The sequence below is a fragment of the Oncorhynchus gorbuscha genome, linkage group LG07, assembly GCF_021184085.1.
Source record: "Oncorhynchus gorbuscha isolate QuinsamMale2020 ecotype Even-year linkage group LG07, OgorEven_v1.0, whole genome shotgun sequence".
Classification (NCBI taxonomy): Eukaryota; Metazoa; Chordata; class Actinopteri; order Salmoniformes; family Salmonidae; genus Oncorhynchus; species Oncorhynchus gorbuscha.
In genome coordinates, this window is record NC_060179.1 from 86,351,809 (window position 1) to 86,370,168 (window position 18,360).

Here is an 18,360-nt window from a genome sequence, read left to right on the forward strand (position 1 = left end):
TGATTTGATTTGACCTTCAATTTAACCCTGATCTGACCTCAGTGTCAATATGATCTCCACTATAACCCTGATCTGACCTCAGTGTCAACATGATCTCCACTATAACCCTGATCTGACCTCAGTGTCAATATGATCTCCACTATAACCCTGATCTGACCTCAGTGTCAATATGATCTCCACTATAACCCTGATCTGACCTCAGTGTCAATATGATCTCCACTATAACCCTGATCTGACCTCAGTGTCAATATGATCTCCACTATAACCCTGATCTGACCTCAGTGTCAATATGATCTCCACTATAACCCTGATCTGACCTCAGTGTCAATATGAACTCCACTATAACCCTGATCTGACCTCAGTGTCAATATGATCTCCACTATAACCCTGATCTGACCTCAGTGTCAATATGATTACATTTACATTTAAGTCATTTAGCAGACGCTCTTATCCAGAGCGACTTACAAATTGGTGCATTCACCTTATGACATCCAGTGGGACAGTCACTTAACAATAGTGCATCTAAAACTTAGGGGGGTGGGGTGAGAGGGATTACTTAACCTATCCTAGGTATTCCTTAAAGAGGTGGGGTTTCAGGTGTCTCCGGAAGGTGGTGATTGACTCCGCTGTCCTGGCGTCGTGAGGGAGTTTGTTCCACCATTGGGGGCCAGGGCAGCGAACAGTTTTGACTGGGCTGAGCGGGAGCTGTACTTCCTCAGTGGTAGGGAGGCGAGCAGGCCAGAGGTGGATGAACGCAGTGCCCTTGTTTGGGTGTAGGGCCTGATCAGAGCCTGGAGGTACTGAGGTGCCGTTCCCCTCACAGCTCCGTAGGCAAGCACCATGGTCTTGTAGCGGATGCGAGCTTCAACTGGAAGCCAGTGGAGAGAACGGAGGAGCGGGGTGACGTGGGAGAGAACTTGGGAAGGTTGAACACCAGACGGGCTGCGGCGTTCTGGATGAGTTGAAGGGGTTTAATGGCACAGGCAGGAGCCCAGCCAACAGCGAGTTGCAGTAATCCAGACGGGAGATGACAAGTGCCTGGATTAGGACCTGCGCCGCTTCCTGTGTGAGGCAGGGTCGTACTCTGCGGATGTTGTAGAGCATGAACCTACAGGAACGGGCCACCGCCTTGATGTTAGTTGAGAACGACAGGGTGTTGTCCAGGATCACGCCAAGGTTCTTGGCGCTCTGGGAGGAGGACACAATGGAGTTGTCGACCGTGATGGCGAGATCATGGAACGGGCAGTCCTTCCCCGGGAGGAAGAGCAGCTCCGTCTTGCCGAGGTTCAGCTTGAGGTGGTGATCCGTCATCCACACTGATATGTCTGCCAGACATGCAGAGATGCGATTCGCCACCTGGTCATCAGAAGGGGGAAAGGAGAAGATTAATTGTGTGTCGTCTGCATAGCAATGATAAGAGAGACCATGTGAGGTTATGACAGAGCCAAGTGACTTGGTGTATAGCGAGAATAGGAGAGGGCCAAGAACAGAGCCCTGGGGGACACCAGTGGTGAGAGCGCGTGGTGAGGAGACAGATTCTCGCCACGCCACCTGGTAGGAGCGACCTGTCAGGTAGGACGCAATCCATATCGTGGGCCGCGCCGGAGATGCCCAACTCGGAGAGGGTGGAGAGGAGGATCTGATGGTTCACAGTATCGAAGGCAGCCGATAGATCTAGAAGGATGAGAGCAGAGGAGAGAGAGTTAGCTTTAGCAGTGCGGAGCGCCTCCGTGATACAGAGGAGAGCAGTCTCAGTTGAATGACTAGTCTTGAAACCTGACTGATTTGGATCAAGAAGGTCATTCAGAGAGAGATAGGGAGAGCTGGCCAAGGACGGCACGTTCAAGAGTTTTGGAGAGAAAAGAAAGAAGGGATACTGGTCTGTAATTGTTGACATCGGAGGGATCGAGTGTAGGTTTTTTCAGAAGGGGTGCAACTCTCGCTCTCTTGAAGACGGAAGGGACGAGCCAACGGTCAGGGATGAGTTGATGAGCGAGGTGAGGTAAGGGAGAAGGTCTCCGGAAATGGTCTGGAGAAGAGAGGAGGGGATAGGGTCAAGCGGGCAGGTTGTTATAACCCGGCCGTCACAAGACGTCAGATTTCATCTGGAGAGAGAGGGGAGAAAGAGGTCAGAGCACAGGGTAGGGCAGTGTGAGCAGAACCACGGTGTCGTTTGACTTAGCAAACGAGGATCGGATAACCCGTCGACCTTCTTTTCAAAATGGTTGACTAGTCATCTGCAGAGAGGGAGGAGGGGGGGGAGGGGCGGAGGATTCAGGAGGGAGGAGAAGGTGGCAAAGAGCTTCCTAGGGTTAGAGGCAGATGCTTGGAATTTAGCGTGGTAGAAAGTGGCTTTAGCAGCAGAGACAGAGGAGGAAAATGTAGAGAGGAGGGAGTGAAAGGATGCCAGGTCCGCAGGGAGGCGATTTTCCTCCATTTCCGCTCGGCTGCCCGGAGCCCTGTTCTGTGAGCTCGCAATGAGTCATCGAGCCACGGAGCGGGAGTGGGGAGGACCGAGCCGGCCTGGAGGATAGGGGACATAGAGAGTCAAGGGATGCAGAGAGGGAGGAGAGGAGGGTTGAGGAGGCAGAATCAGGAGATAGGTGGGAGAAGGTTTGAGCGGAGGGAAGAGATGATAGGATGGAAGAGGAGAGAGTAGTGGGGAGAGAGAGCGAAGGTTGGGACGGCGCGATACCATCCGAGTAGGGGCAGTGTGGGAGGTGTTGGATGAGAGCGAGAGGGAAAAGGATACAAGGCAGTGGTCGGAGACTTGGAGGGAGTTGCAGTGAGGTTAGTGGAAGAACAGCATCTAGTAAAGATGAGGTCGAGCGTATTGCCTGCCTTGTGAGTAGGGGGAAGGTGAGAGGGTGAGGTCAAAAGAGGAGAGGAGTGGAAAGAAGGAGGCAGAGAGGAAAGAGTCAAAGGTAGACGTGGGGAGGTTAAAGTCTGCCCAGAACTGTGAGAGGTGAGCCGTCCTCAGGAAAGGAGCTTATCAAGGCATCAAGCTCATTGATGAACTCTCCGAGGGAACCTGGAGGGCGATAAATGATAAGGATGTTAAGCTTGAAAGGGCTAGTAACTGTGACAGCATGGAATTCAAAGGAGGCGATAGACAGATGGGTAAGGGGAGAAAAGAGAATGACCACTTGGGAGAGATGAGGATCCCGGTGCCACCACCCCGCTGACCAGACGCTCTCGGGGTGTGCGAGAACACGTGGGCGGACGAAGAGAGAGCAGTAGGAGTAGCAGTGTTGTCTGTGGTGATCCATGTTTCCACTATCAGTGCCAAGAAGTCGAGGGACTGGAGGGAGGCATAGGCTGAGATGAACTCTGCCTTGTTGACCGCAGATTGGCAGTTCCAGAGGCTACCGGAGACCTGGAACTCCACGTGGGTCGTGCGCGCTGGGACCACCAGAGTAGGGTGGCCGCGTCAATATGCCACGCGGTGAGGAGCGTTTGTATGGTCTGTGCAGAGAGGAGAGAACAGGGATAAACAGACACATAGTTGACAGGCTACAGAAGAGGCTACGCTAATGCAAAGGAGATTGAATGACAAGTGGACTACACGTCTCGAATGTTCAGAAAGTTAAGCTGACGTAGCAAGAATCTTATTGACTAAAATGATTAAAATGATACAGTACTGCTGAAGTAGGCCAGCTGGCAGTGGGTGCGTTGTTGACACTACACTAATCAAGTCATTCCGTTGAGTGTAATAGTTTCTGCAGTGTTGCTATTCGGGGGCTAGCAGGCTAGCTAGCAGTGTTGTTTACGTTACGTTGCGTTAAAAGAACGACAATAGATGGCTAGCGAACCTAGAAAATCGCTCTAGACTACACAATTATCTTTGATACAAAGACGGCTATGTAGCTAGCTCAAGTAGCTAGCTACGATCAAACAAATCAAACCGTTGTACTGTAATGAAATGAAGTGAAAATGTGATACAACCTGTGAATGCGACCGGGTAGTTGAGTTCTATACAGAAGACCCTGGCTAGCGTTGGCTAGCTGTTGGCTAGCTAGCAGAGTCACCTACGTTAAGGACGACAAATAGCTGGCTAGCTAACCTCGGTAAATTAAGATAATCACTCTAAGACTACACACTCTAAACCTAAACAACACAATTATCTTGGATACGATGATACGATGATACTAAGACAGCAAAGACAGCTATGTAGGTAGCTAACACTAAACTAATCAAGTCGTTCAGTTGAGTGTAAAAGTTTCTCAGTGCAGCTAATCAGTGGACGTTAGCTAGCTGGCTAGTGAAGACTACGTTAGGACGGCGAAATACGATAATTACGCAATTATCTTTGATACAAAGACGGCTATGTAGCTAGCTGAGAAGAAATTGCTAAGATAAGACAAATCAAACCGTTGTGATATAATGAAATATAATGAAAAAGTTATACTACCCGTTGGAGCGACGTGCAGATGCGACCACTCGCTCCAACCGGAACCGGAACCAATATGATCTCCACTATAACCCTGATCTGACCTCAGTGTCAATATGATCTCCACTATAACCCTGATCTGACCTCAGTGTCAATATGATCTCCACTATAACCCTGATCTGACCTCAGTGTCAATATGATCTCCACTATAACCCTGATCTGACCTCAGTGTCAATATGATCTCCACTATAACCCTGATCTGACCTCAGTGTCAATATGATCTCCACTATAACCCTGATCTGACCTCAGTGTCAATATGATCTCCACTATAACCCTGATCTGACCTCAGTGTCAATATGATCTCCACTATAACCCTGATCTGACCTCAGTGTCAATATGATCTCCACTATAACCCTGATCTGACCTCAGTGTCAATATGATCTCCACTATAACCCTGATCTGACCTCAGTGTCAATATGATCTCCACTATAACCCTGATCTGACCTCAGTGTCAATATGATCTCCACTATAACCCTGATCTGACCTCAGTGTCAACATGATCTCCACTATAACCCTGATCTGACCTCAGTGTCAATATGATCTCCACTATAACCCTGATCTGACCTCAGTGTCAATATGATCTCCACTATAACCCTGATCTGACCTCAGTGTCAATATGATCTCCACTATAACCCTGATCTGACCTCAGTGTCAATATGATCTCCACTATAACCCTGATCTGACCTCAGTGTCAATATGATCTCCACTGTGCGTGTATGACCCCCTTGTCCTTTCCATAATGACTTGAAATTAATGATTTCCACTTAGCCACTGCTGCACCGCCCCCATCTATGTCTTCTCCAGAATTCAGTAGAACTTTTGGGAACTCAATCTTGCTCTCTCTCTCTCTCTCTCCATGTGGAGGGCTCTGTCCATACTTACTTTATTTATTCTTTCCTTGGTCTTTTCTTTCCATTTTTATTTTCTATGGTGGAGGGTTAACGCATTGTTAGTGGGTGGAAGGGGACAGAGTTTTAGTTTCCTGGGGGTTGAACGGTGTGGTGTGGTGTGCACAGCCTTGGGCGGAGGAGACGCTGTCGTTACGGCATGGATTCAGGTGTGTTCCTGAGAATGGAGTTAAGGTGGAGGAGGATCTGCTCATGGTCGGTGAACAGGTAGGAGCTGAAGTTATACATTCTACATCCAGAATGAACAAAGCTGTGGTTGTGTTGATGAAAAGAGTACAATTTGTGGGTAGGCTGATTGCTAGTGGAATATTTGTAAGGCATGTAATTGTGATGATTTCTTTTCTTTCGACTCCTTCGACAAGGGTTGTAAGTTCCCAATCTGCATCTGTTTACTACGGATGATCAAATCTGAGTCATTTTGGTAAATTTGCTAGTGGTTTCAGGCCAAATTTCTTCAGCCTCCTGAGGTTTAAGAGGCACTGTTGCGCCTTCTTCACCACACTGTCTTTGTCGGTCTGTGTTAACCTCTCTGGCAACGGAACCCGCTAGCGGCCTGAAATTCCACAACATACGGTGATCGCTACATAAATAGTCATATAAAACATTCATGAAAATACAAGTGTCTCACATGTATCGAAAGCCTAGAATCTTGCTAATCCAACTGCGTTATTAGATTTTAAAATGGATTTACTGCGAAAGAATACGATGCGATTATCTGAGCATAGAGCCCCATAAAAAAAATATTTAAAAAATAGCCAGCGTAACATAATTACAAACTGCATTAAAATAAATCGTTTACCTTTGATCCTGTTTGCAAAAATACAACGTCATAACAATAAACATTCTTGAAAATGCAAGGTTCTTACATCCTTCAAAAGATTAGGATCTTGGTAATGAAACTTAAACTTAAAACTTAAAATAGCTATTACAGTGAACAAATACCATGCTTTTGTTTGAGAAGAGCAATCAACAACAAAAACATTTTCCGCCATGACAGTTTTTACACATTCACATCTGAAGGTAAAATTAATACTTACATTCTGATATCTTGCTCTTATGTTTCTTCCTGATGGTCCCAGTGATCAAATAAAGTGCTGTTATCTTTGATAAAATCCATTTTTATACCCTAAATCGAAACATTTTGTAACACGTTTGTGCCGTGAATTCCATTTCTATCAATTTTTACGGAGCATTCGACGTAATTACACACGGTAAACAATTGTTTATCTAGTCATGGTTGGTTTCAGTGCATTCCTCTGGATGTTTATCTAGTCATGGTGGGTTTCAGTGCATTCCTCTGGATGTTTATCTAGTCATGGTGGGTTTCAGTGCATTCCTCTGGATGTTTATCTAGTCATGGTGGGTTTCAGTGCATTCCTCTGGATGTTTATCTAGTCATGGTGGGTTTCAGTGCATTCCTCTGGATGTTTATCTAGTCATGGTGGGTTTCAGTGCATTCCTCTGGATGTTTATCTAGTCATGGTGGGTTTCAGTGCATTCCTCTGGATGTTTATCTAGTCATGGTGGGTTTCAGTGCATTCCTCTGGATGTTTATCTAGTCATGGTGGGTTTCAGTGCATTCCTCTGGATGTTTATCTAGTCATGGTGGGTTTCAGTGCATTCCTCTGGATGTTTATCTAGTCATGGTGGGTTTCAGTACATTCCTCTGGATGTTTATCTAGTCATGGTGGGTTTCAGTGCATTCCTCTGGATGTTTATCTAGTCATGGTGGGTTTCAGTGCATTCCTCTGGATGTTTATCTAGTCATGGTGGGTTTCAGTACATTCCTCTGGATGTTTGTAACACAGCCAAACGTCATTGGTTTTTTGCGGGGGAGTATTGACCAAGTGAACTACGAGCAATGACTACCTTGCGCACCAATAATTTTAGCGAAGCTTCGTTGATTGACTGTATTTCTGCCCAATGACCACTGATCTTCTTGAAATCTAGCTGGGTAGATAGCCAATGAGCTGAGGTAAATGCCAGTATTGTCGTGGAAATATCCTTAATTACCAAATGATGAGAGAGCAAATCACACACCAGTCAGAGTTATGCTTAATCTTCACCTTTAATAATAATTAAGCTTTTGCAATAGCATTTTGACTTTCAACAGTTCAGTATCTCTAATGAAAATTTGAGAATCCCAACATAATGGCAAATGGGATCCTTTATAGCAAAGATCCACCCCCCCTAGACGACATGACAAACCACAGGTCTTAGGAACACAAAGAAAGACTTCACTTCAGAGAGGAATATCCCCTAGCCAGACAGAGTTGGCTATAAATTATCGTTCAGTTTGGTCTCCTAAACAAAGCTCTTATCTCATCCTTGGTACAAAATGGTACCAAGACATTACCCCCACCCTATGATATATATCAAATTGTCATTTAGATTTACAATCAATTCTAAATACAACCAATCCTGGACAAGCTTACGGAGAGGAGAGTGAGGCTATAGGTCAAGATAGGAACAACAACAGAGGGAGCATAGAATGATTCCAGACACTGCCATCCTCCTCTCCCCGATGGGAAAAGTAGGGAGCATAGAATGATTCCAGACACTGCCATCCTCCTCTCCCCGATGGGAAAAGTAGGGAGCATAGAATGATTCCAGACACTGCCATCCTCCTCTCCCCGATGGGAAAAGTAGGGAGTCACTGGCACACAGACACAGTGGAGCAAAAGATATGTTTACACATGATGACACCTTGACCTCTCCCCTCTCTGCGGCCCAAGCAACTTAGTCCTGACAGAGAACAGATAACTGCCAATGGCCCACCACTATAGTACAACAAAATACATTCTTATGGGAAATAACTCATAAGCATATCATGAAAATAAAACATCTTATCGATCCAGTACTCTGCTGCCTGTGACTGGAACGAACTGCAAAAATCGCTGAAGTTGGAGACTTTTATCTCCCTCACCAACTTCAAACATCAGCTATCCGAGCAGCTAACCGATCGCTGCAGCTGTACATAGTCTATTGGTAAATAGCCCATCCATTTTCACCTACCTCATCCCCATACTGTTTTTATACTGTTTTTTATTTATTTACTTTTCTGCTCTTTTGCACACCAATATCTCTACCTATACATGACCATCTGATCATTTATCACTCCAGTGTTAATCTGCAAAATTGTAATTATTCGCCTACCTCCTCATGCCTTTTGCACACATTGTATATAGAATCCCCTTTTTTCCTACTGTGTTATTGACTTGTTAATTGTTTACTCCATGTGTAACTCTGTGTTGTCTGTTCACACTGCTATGCTTTATTTTGGCCAGGTCGCAGTTGCAAATGAGAACTTGTTCTCAACTAGCCCACCTGGTTAAATAAAGGTGAAATAAAATAAAAAATAAAAATGTTACCCAACTAATTCTGATTAATGCCCAACAGTATGTAATGGTTTTTGGTGGGACCACCATTCCTTGTTTGTAAATGCACGCGTAACGAACACCATTCTCGCCTTGACTATCAGAGGAGTTGCTGTGAGGCTTGTTACGCGCAGCACTATTTCAGGAAGTTGTATTTTCAACGATTTCATTGAAGATATCATGGCTAATAAATCAGGGAGTAGCGAAGTCTAAAGTGAAAGTGAAAAAGTGATAGTGAGAAAGAGTTTTTGTTTGAGGAATCTTTGAGTGTTATGATTCAAACAGGAACTGAGGAGCTGTTTCTGCAAGGACAGGACGTACTTCTGGACGGGTAAGTGCTAATGCCATTTTATGAAATATAAATATATATATATATTTGCAAAAAAATATATATATTTTGCAATTTGCAATGAAGTGTGTGTGTGTGTGTGTGTGTGTGTGTGTGTGTGTGTGTGTGTGTGTGTGTGTGTGTGTGTGTGTGTGTGTGTGTGTGTGTGTGTGTGTGTGTGTGTGTGTGTGTGTGTGTGTGTGTGTGTGTGTGTGTGTGTGTTTGTATTTTCCGTGTCAGATATATATATTTTCCATTTTTTTATTCAAATGGAATGGAGTAGAACAGCAAACACACACATGGCCACTGCGCCTGCTACTCCTCTCCATTTCCATATGAAATAGCCATTGGGTGCTGTTCAGGGTAGGGCAGGCCCACAACAATGGCCGGAGTTGAATGGAACAGCACTTCACCTTAGTGAAGGTTCCCTCTGCTCTATACAATACATATCTGTTTATTTTATGTGATGACAAAAGGCTCATACAATACAAATATTTTTTTAATGTTTTCTTTCACAGTGATAGCGACTCCGACTGGGAGCCCCGGTGCCAAGCTGCCCTCTCTACTCCTGCCTCCAGTGGTGGTCATATGCCACAGTTCATTACTGCAGGCATGACTGTGCCTCAGGGCCAAAATGGCACAGCATGGAGGCGTCGTTGTGTTCTGTGTCGCATGAACTGCACCACTTGTTCAGTTTGCCTCTGCTTTACATCAGAAAGAGACTGCTATGGGACATGGCACAGCAAAATATTGTGTAGTGGACTTCCAAAGGGTGTACTGTTTTTATTTAAAAATGTATTTTCTAATATAAAAAAATATATATATATATAACTATATACAACATATCAAAAAGCAATTCTAACACACACAAATTATATATATATATATATATATATATATATATATATATATATATATATATATAATTTGTGTGTGTTAGAATTGCTTTTTGATATGTTGTATATAGTTATTTGCACTGTTGTATATAGTTATAGGTAATTTCACCAATACGGCCACTTGGGTACATTTGGGCAACTTGTGTGGGTCACCTGGGTGACTTCATGCTAAATGTCATGTAGCTCACCCATTCCTGAAGTTATCAGGCTGAAACTTTGTACACTGTGCAAGACTTGCCCTCTTGTGTTATCCATCAAAATAATCTCCAGCATCCTATCTGACTGTGTGTCTTTTCTAGTACATGTGAAAGATGATACTACAACAATAAAAAACAGAAAACGGATGCTCTTTCTTTCTCTTTCCTTCCACCAGATCTACTGTGTTATATTCTCCTACATTCAATTAACATTTCCACAAACTTCAGAATGTTTCCATTCAAATGATACCAAGAATTTGCATATCCTTTCCTCTGCAGCTGAGCTACAGGCAGTTAGATTTGGGTATGTCTTCAGGTGGAAATTGAGAACAAGGGATGCAGCCATAAGAGGTTAATATAGCACTGTGCCGTGCCAGGGGATGGTCTGGTTAATATAGCACTGTGCCGTGCCAGGGGATGGTCTGGTTAATATAGCACTGTGCCAGGGGATGGTCTGGTTAATATAGCACTGTACCAGGGGATGGTCTGGTTAATATAGCACTGTACCAGGGGATGGTCTGGTTAATATAGTACTGTGCCGTGCCAGGGGATGGTCTGGTTAATATAGCACTGTGCCAGGGGATGGTCTGGTTAATATAACACTGTACCAGGGGATGGTCTGGTTAATATAGGACTGTGCCGTGCCAGGGGATGGTCTGGTTAATATAGCACTGTGCCATGCCAGGGGATGTTCTGGTTAATATAGCACTGTGCCGTGCCAGGGGATGGTCTGGTTAATATAGCACTGTGCCAGGGGATGGTCTGGTTAATATAACACTGTACCAGGGGATGGTCTGGTTAATATAGGACTGTGCCGTGCCAGGGGATGGTCTGGTTAATATAGCACTTTGCCAGGGGATGGTCTGGTTAATATAGCACTGTGTCAGGTGATGGTCTGGTTAATATAGTAATAATAATATAGCACTGTGTCAGGTGATGGTCTGGTTAATATAGCACTGTGTCAGGTGATGGTCTGGTTAATATAGCACTGTGCCAGGGGATGGTCTGGTTAAATCAAATCAAATCAAATCAAATTTTATTTGTCACATACACATGGTTAGCAGATGTTAATGCGAGTGTAGCGAAATGCTTGTGCTTCTAGTTCCGACAATGCAGTGATAACCAACAAGTAATCTAACTAACAATTCCAAAAAAAACTACTGTCTTATACACAGTGTAAGGGGATAAGGAACATGTACATAAGGATATATGAATGAGTGATGGTACAGAGCAGCATACAGTAGATGGTATCGAGTACAGTATATACATATGAGATGAGTGTGTAGACAAAGTAAACAAAGTGGCATAGTTAAAGTGGCTAGTGATACATGTGTTACATAAGGATGCAGTCGATGTTGTAGAGTACAGTATATACATATGCATATGAGATGAATAATGTAGGGTAAGTAACATTATATAAGGTAGCATTGTTTAAAGTGGCTAGTGATATATTTACATCATTTCCATCAATTCCCATTATTAAAATGGCTGGAGTTGGGTCAGTGTCAATGACAGTGTGTTGGCAGCAGCCACTCAATGTTAGTGGTGGCTATTTAACAGTCTGATGGCCTTGAGATAGAAGCTGTTTTTCAGTCTCTCGGTCCCAGCTTTGATGCACCTGTACTGACCTCGCCTTCTGGATGATAGCGGGGTGAACAGGCAGTGGTTCGGGTGGTTGATGTCCTTGATGATCTTTATGGCCTTCCTGTAACAACGGGTGGTGTAGGTGTCCTGGAGGGCAGGTAGTTTGCCCCCGGTGATGCGTTGTGCAGTCTTACGGTTGAGGGCGGAGCAGTTGCCGTACCAGGCGGTGATACAGCCCGCCAGGATGCTCTCGATTGTGCATCTGTAGAAGTTTGTGAGTGCTTTTGGTGACAAGCCAAATTTTTTCAGCCTCCTGAGGTTGAATAGGCGCTGCTGCGCCTTCTTCACGACGCTGTCAGTGTGAGTGGACCAATTCAGTTTGTCTGTGATGTGTATGCCGAGGAACTTAAAACTAGCTACCCTCTCCACTACTGTTCCATCGATGTGGATAGGGGGGTGTTCCCTCTGCTGTTTCCTGAAGTCCACAATCATCTCCTTAGTTTTGTTGACGTTGAGTGTGAGGTTATTTTCCTGACACCACACTCCACTAATATAGCACTGTGTCAGGTGATGGTCTGGTTAATATAGCACTGTGCCAGGTGATGGTCTGGTTAATATAGCACTGTGCCAGGTGATGGTCTGGTTAATATAGCACTGTGCCAGGGGATGGTCTGGTTAATATAGCACTGTGTCAGGTGATGGTCTGGTTAATATAGCACTGTGCCAGGGGATGGTCTGGTTAATATAGCACTGTGCCAGGGGATGGTCTGGTTAATATAGCACTGTGCCAGGGGATGGTCTGGTTAATATAGCAGTGTGCCAGGGGATGGTCTGGTTAATATAGCACTGTGCCAGGGGATGGTCTGGTTAATATAGCACTGTGCCAGGCGATGGTCTGGTTAACATAGCACTGTGTCCAGTTGAACTTATTTTTAAACCTAAGTAATTGTAGTGTGCAGTACTCTATATTTTTATTTATTTTGTACGAATTGAGAACTTTGGTCTAATTCCCTGCGATCTGGATCTTCTCTGGAAAATCATTATTGTAGTCTTTTTGGATTTTACTGCCAGGGCCCAAGTCTGGCAGTACTGCTCTTGCAGGTCCAGGGTCTGCTGTAGGCCATGTGCTGTGGGTGACAGCAGGCATAGGTAATCTGCGAAGAGAAGGTATTTAACCTCTGAATTGTGGAGACAAACACCAGGGGCTTAGGATGTCTCTAGTATAGTGGCCAATTTGTTGATGTAAATATTGAAGTGTGCAGGGCTCAGATTGCAACCCTGGCGAAGGCCCCACCCCTGGTTAAAGAATTCATATTTTTTCTTTCCCATTTTAATGCTGTGCATATTGCCAGTAGACATTGATTTAATTATTAAATATGTTTTACCCCCTACACCACTTTCAAGAACTTTGTAGAACAGTCCTGTCTGCCAAATGGAATCAAATGCTTTTTGGAAGTTGACAAAGCAAGCGTATATTTTGCTATTATTTTGGTGGACATGTTAATCTATCAGGGTGTGTAGGGTGTAAATATCATCAGTCGTACGATGTTTTGGTATGAATCCAATTTGACTTTTACTCAAGACATTGTGCTTATTAAGGAAGTTTGGAACTCTTACATTTATAATACTACAGAAAACCTTCCCCAGGTTACTGTTCACACAGTGGGGGCGGCAGGGTAGTGGTTAGAGCGTTGGACTAGTAACCGGAAGGTTGCAAGTTCAAACCCCCGAGCTGACAAGGTACAAATCTGTCGTTAATATAATAATAATAATAATAATAATAATAATAATAATAATAATAATAATAATAATAATAATAATAATAATAATATATGCCATTTAGCAGACGCTTTTATCCAAAGCGACTTACAGTCATGTGTGCATACATTATACGTATGGGTGGTCCCGGGGATCGAACCCACTACCCTGGCGTTACAAGCGCCATGCTCTACCAACTGAGCTACAGAAGGACCCTGCCCCTGAACAGGCAGTTAACCCACTGTTCCTAGGCAGTCATTGTAAATAAGAATGTGTTCTTAACTGACTTGCCAAGTTAAATAAAGGAAAAATACATTTCAAAAATAAACACCAATGCCTCTGTAATTGTTAGGGTCAAATTAGTATCAGTTCTTAAAGATTGGGTTTATGAGTCCTTGATTCCAGATGTCAGGGAAATAACCTACACTCAGTATCAAATTAAACATTTTTAATATAACCAATTTAAATATCCATCACTCCCTCTCTCACCCTCTCTCTCTGTCCCTCTCTCTCTCACCTTCTCTCTGTCCCTCACTCTCTCACCTTCTCTCTGTCCCTCACTCTCTCACCTTCTCTGTGTCCCTCTCTCTCTCTCACCTTCTCTCTGTCCCTCACCTTCTCTCTGTCCCTCACTCTCTGTCCCTCTCTCTCTCTCACCTCTCTGTCCCTCACTCTCTGTCCCTCTCTCTCTCACCTTCTCTCTGTCCCTCTCTCTCTCACCTTCTCTCTGTCCCTCACTCTCTGTCCCTCTCTCTCTCACCTTCTCTCTGTCCCTCTCTCTCTCACCTTCTCTATCTTTCTTTCTCAGGAGGACAGTAGCAGTGAAGCAGCAGGGCTAACAGCAGACCTGACTATAGAGCTGACCGACCAGTGTGAGGAGATCAGTGATAGGCTGTTGATTCTGGAGGATGACCTCCAGACAGCCATACAGAACAAAGACCAGGATCTCACTCATATCCTTTACCTGTTTCTGTACGGTGTGTGTGTGAGGGGGTGTGTGTGAGTTACCAGAGGGGGCGTGTGTGAGTTACCAGAGGGGGCGTGTGTGAGTTACCAGAGTGTGAGTTACCAGAGGGGGCGTGTGTGAGTTACCAGAGGGGGCGTGTGTGAGTTACCAGAGGGGGCGTGTGTGAGTTACCAGAGGGGGCGTGTGTGAGTTACCAGAGGGTGTGTGTGAGTTACCAGAGGGGACGTGTGTGAGTTACCAGAGGGGGCGTGTGTGAGTTACCAGAGGGGGCGTGTGTGAGTTACCAGAGGGGGCGTTTGTGAGTTACCAGAGGGGCGTGTGTGAGTTACCAGAGGGGGCGTTTGTGAGTTACCAGAGGGGGCGTTTGTGAGTTAACAGAGGGGGCGTGTGTGAGTTACCAGAGGGGGCGTTTGTGAGTTACCAGAGGGGGCGTGTGTGAGTTACCAGAGGGGGCGTTTGTGAGTTACCAGAGGGGCGTGTGTGAGTTACCAGAGGGGGCGTGTGTGAGTTACCAGAGGGGGCGTGTGTGAGTTACCAGAGGGGGCGTATGTGAGTTACCAGAGGGGCGTTTGTGAGTTACCAGAGGGGCGTGTGTGAGTTACCAGAGGGGGCGTGTGTGAGTTACCAGAGGGGGCGTGTGTGAGTTACCAGAGGGGCGTGTGTGAGTTACCAGAGGGGGCGTGTGTGAGTTACCAGAGGGGGCGTGTGTGAGTTACCAGAGGGGGCGTGTGTGAGTTACCAGAGGGGCGTGTGTGAGTTACCAGAGGGGGCGTGTGTGAGTTACCAGAGGGGCGTGTGTGAGTTACCAGAGGGCGTGTGTGAGTTACCTGAGGGGCGTGTGTGAGTTACCAGAGGGGGCGTTTGTGAGTTACCAGAGGGGGCGTGTGTGAGTTACCAGAGGGGGCGTGTGTGAGTTACCAGAGGGGCGTGTGTGAGTTACCAGAGGGGCGTGTGTGAGTTACCAGGGGCGTGTGGGCAGAGGGGCGTGTGTGAGTTACCAGAGGGGGCGTGTGTGTTACCAGAGGGGCGTGTGTGAGTTACCAGAGGGGGCGTGTGTGAGTTACCAGAGGGGGCGTGTGTGAGTTACCAGAGGGGGCGTGTGTGAGTTACCAGAGGGGCGTGTGTGAGTTACCAGAGGGGGCGTGTGTGAGTTACCAGAGGGGGCGTGTGTGAGTTACCAGAGGGGCGTGTGTGAGTTACCAGAGGGGGCGTGTGTGAGTTACCAGGGGCGTGTGTGAGTTACCAGAGGGGGCGTGTGTGAGTTACCAGAGGGGCGTGTGAGTTACCAGAGGGGCGTGTGTGAGTTACCAGAGGGGGCGTGTGTGAGTTACCAGAGGGGGCGTGTGTGAGTTACCAGAGGGGCGTGTGTGAGTTACCAGAGGGGGCGTGTGTGAGTTACCAGAGGGGCGTGTGTGAGTTACCAGAGGGGGCGTGTGTGAGTTACCAGAGGGGGCGTGTGTGAGTTACCAGAGGGGCGTGTGTGAGTTACCAGAGGGGGCGTGTGTGAGTTACCAGAGGGGGCGTGTGAGTGTGTGAGTTACCAGAGGGGCGTGTGTGAGTTACCAGAGGGGCGTGTGTGAGTTACCAGAGGGGGCGTGTGTGAGTTACCAGAGGGGGCGTGTGTTACCAGAGGGGCGTGTGTGAGTTACCAGAGGGGCGTGTGTGAGTTACCAGAGGGGGGGTGTGTGTGAGTTACCAGAGGGGCGTGTGTGAGTTACCAGAGGGGCGTGTGTGAGTTACCAGAGGGGCGTGTGTGAGTTACCAGGGGCGTGTGTGAGTTACCAGAGGGGGGCGTGTGTGAGTTACCAGAGGGGGCGTGTGTGAGTTACCATAGGGCGTGTGTGAGTTACCAGAGGGGCGTGTGTGAGTTACCAGAGGGGGCGTGTGTGAGTTACCAGAGGGGGCGTTTGTGAGTTACCAGAGGGGGCGTGTGTGAGTTACCAGAGGCGTGTGTGAGTTACCAGAGGGGCGTGTGTGAGTTACCAGAGGGGGCGTGTGTGAGTTACCAGAGGGGGCGTGTGTGAGTTACCAGAGGGGGCGTGTGTGAGTTACCAGAGGGGGCGTGTGTGAGTTACCAGAGGGGCGTTTGTGAGTTACCAGAGGGGGCGTGTGTGAGTTACCAGAGGGGGCGTTTGTGAGTTACCAGAGGGGCGTGTGTGAGTTACCAGAGGGGCGTTTGTGAGTTACCAGAGGGGCGTTTGTGAGTTACCAGAGGGGGCGTGTGTGAGTTACCAGAGGGGGCGTGTGTGAGTTACCAGAGGGGGCGTTTGTGAGTTACCAGAGGGGGCGTGTGTGAGTTACCAGAGGGGGCGTGTGTGAGTTACCAGAGGGGCGTGAGTGTGAGTTACCAGAGGGGGCGTGTGTGAGTTACCAGAGGGGCGTGTGTGAGTTACCAGAGGGGGCGTGTGTGAGTTACCAGAGGGGCGTGTGTGAGTTACCAGAGGGGGCGTGTGTGAGTTACCAGAGGGGCGTGTGAGTTACCAGAGGGGCGTGTGTGAGTTACCAGGGGCGTTGTGAGTTACCAGAGGGGGCGTTTGTGAGTTACCAGAGGGGGGCGTTTGTGAGTTACCAGAGGGGGCGTGTGTGAGTTACCAGAGGGGGCGTTTGTGAGTTACCAGAGGGGCGTGTGTGAGTTACCAGAGGGGGCGTGTGTGAGTTACCAGAGGGGCGTGTGTGAGTTACCATAGGGCGTGTGTGAGTTACCAGAGGGGGCGTGTGTGAGTTACCAGAGGGGGCGTGTGTGAGTTACCAGAGGGGGCGTGTGTGAGTTACCAGAGGGGGCGTGTGTGAGTTACCAAAGGGGCGTTTGTGAGTTACCAGGGGGGCGTTTGTGAGTTACCAGAGGGGGCGTTTGTGAGTTACCAGAGGGGCGTGTGTGAGTTACCAGAGGGGCGTTTGTGAGTTACCAGAGGGGCGTGTGTGAGTTACCAGAGGGGGCGTGTGTGAGTTACCAGAGGGGGCGTGTGTGAGTTACCAGAGGGGGCGTGTGTGAGTTACCAGAGGGGGCGTGTGTGAGTTACCAGAGGGGGCGTGTGTGAGTTACCAGAGGGGCGTTTGTGAGTTACCAGAGGGGGCGTGTGTGAGTTACCAGAGGGGCGTGTGTGAGTTACCAGAGGGGGCGTGTGTGAGTTACCAGAGGGGCGTGTGTGAGTTACCAGAGGGGCGTGTGTGAGTTACCAGAGGGGCGTGTGTGAGTTACCAGAGGGGCGTGTGTGAGTTACCAGAGGGGCGTTTGTGAGTTACCAGAGGGGGCGTTTGTGAGTTACCAGAGGGGGCGTGTGTGAGTTACCAGAGGGGGCGTGTGTGAGTTACCAGAGGGGCGTGTGTGAGTTACCAGAGGGGGCGTGTGTGAGTTACCAGAGGGGGCGTGTGTGAGTTACCAGAGGGGGCGTGTGTGAGTTACCAGAGGGGGCGTGTGTGAGTTACCAGAGGGGGCGTTTGTGAGTTACCAGAGGGGGCGTTTGTGAGTTACCAGAGGGGCGTTTGTGAGTTACCAGAGGGGGCGTTTGTGAGTTACCAGAGGGGGCGTGTGTGAGTTACCAGAGGGGCGTGTGTGAGTTACCAGAGGGGGCGTGTGTGAGTTACCAGAGGGGCGTGTGTGAGTTACCAGAGGGGGCGTGTGTGAGGGGCGTGTGTGAGTTACCAGAGGGCGTGTGTGAGTTACCAGAGGGGGCGTGTGTGAGTTACCAGAGGGGCGTGTGTGAGTTACCAGAGAGTTACCAGAGGGGGCGTGTGTGAGTTACCAGAGGGGCGTGTGTGAGTTACCAGAGGGGGCGTGTGTGAGTTACCAGAGGGGGCGTGTGTGAGTTACCAGAGGGGGCGTGTGTGAGTTACCAGAGGGCGTGTGTGAGTTACCAGAGGGGGCGTGTGTGAGTTACCAGAGGGGGTGTGAGTG

The 18,360-nt window shown here is 47.6% G+C and overlaps 2 protein-coding genes across 3 annotated transcripts in view; both read left to right on the plus strand.

Annotated features, from left to right (window-relative positions):
* The window catches only part of LOC124039065 (AT-rich interactive domain-containing protein 4B-like), a 908,546-nt gene that overhangs the window by 399,313 nt on the left and 490,873 nt on the right, over window positions 1-18,360 (plus strand). The window lies entirely within an intron of this gene.
* The window catches only part of disc1 (DISC1 scaffold protein), a 149,845-nt gene that overhangs the window by 122,572 nt on the left and 8,913 nt on the right, over window positions 1-18,360 (plus strand). Inside the window, exon 14 of one of the 2 annotated variants that reach the window (XR_006839722.1) lies at window positions 14,307-14,366. Coding sequence is in view for 1 of the 2 variants with exons in the window: in XM_046357663.1 (XP_046213619.1) it covers window positions 14,307-14,451 (145 nt within the window). In the remaining variant the exon portion in view is untranslated. Of the gene's footprint in view, window positions 1-14,306; window positions 14,452-18,360 lie in introns of those variants that run through there. The other variant, XM_046357663.1, reaches the window with a different exon arrangement.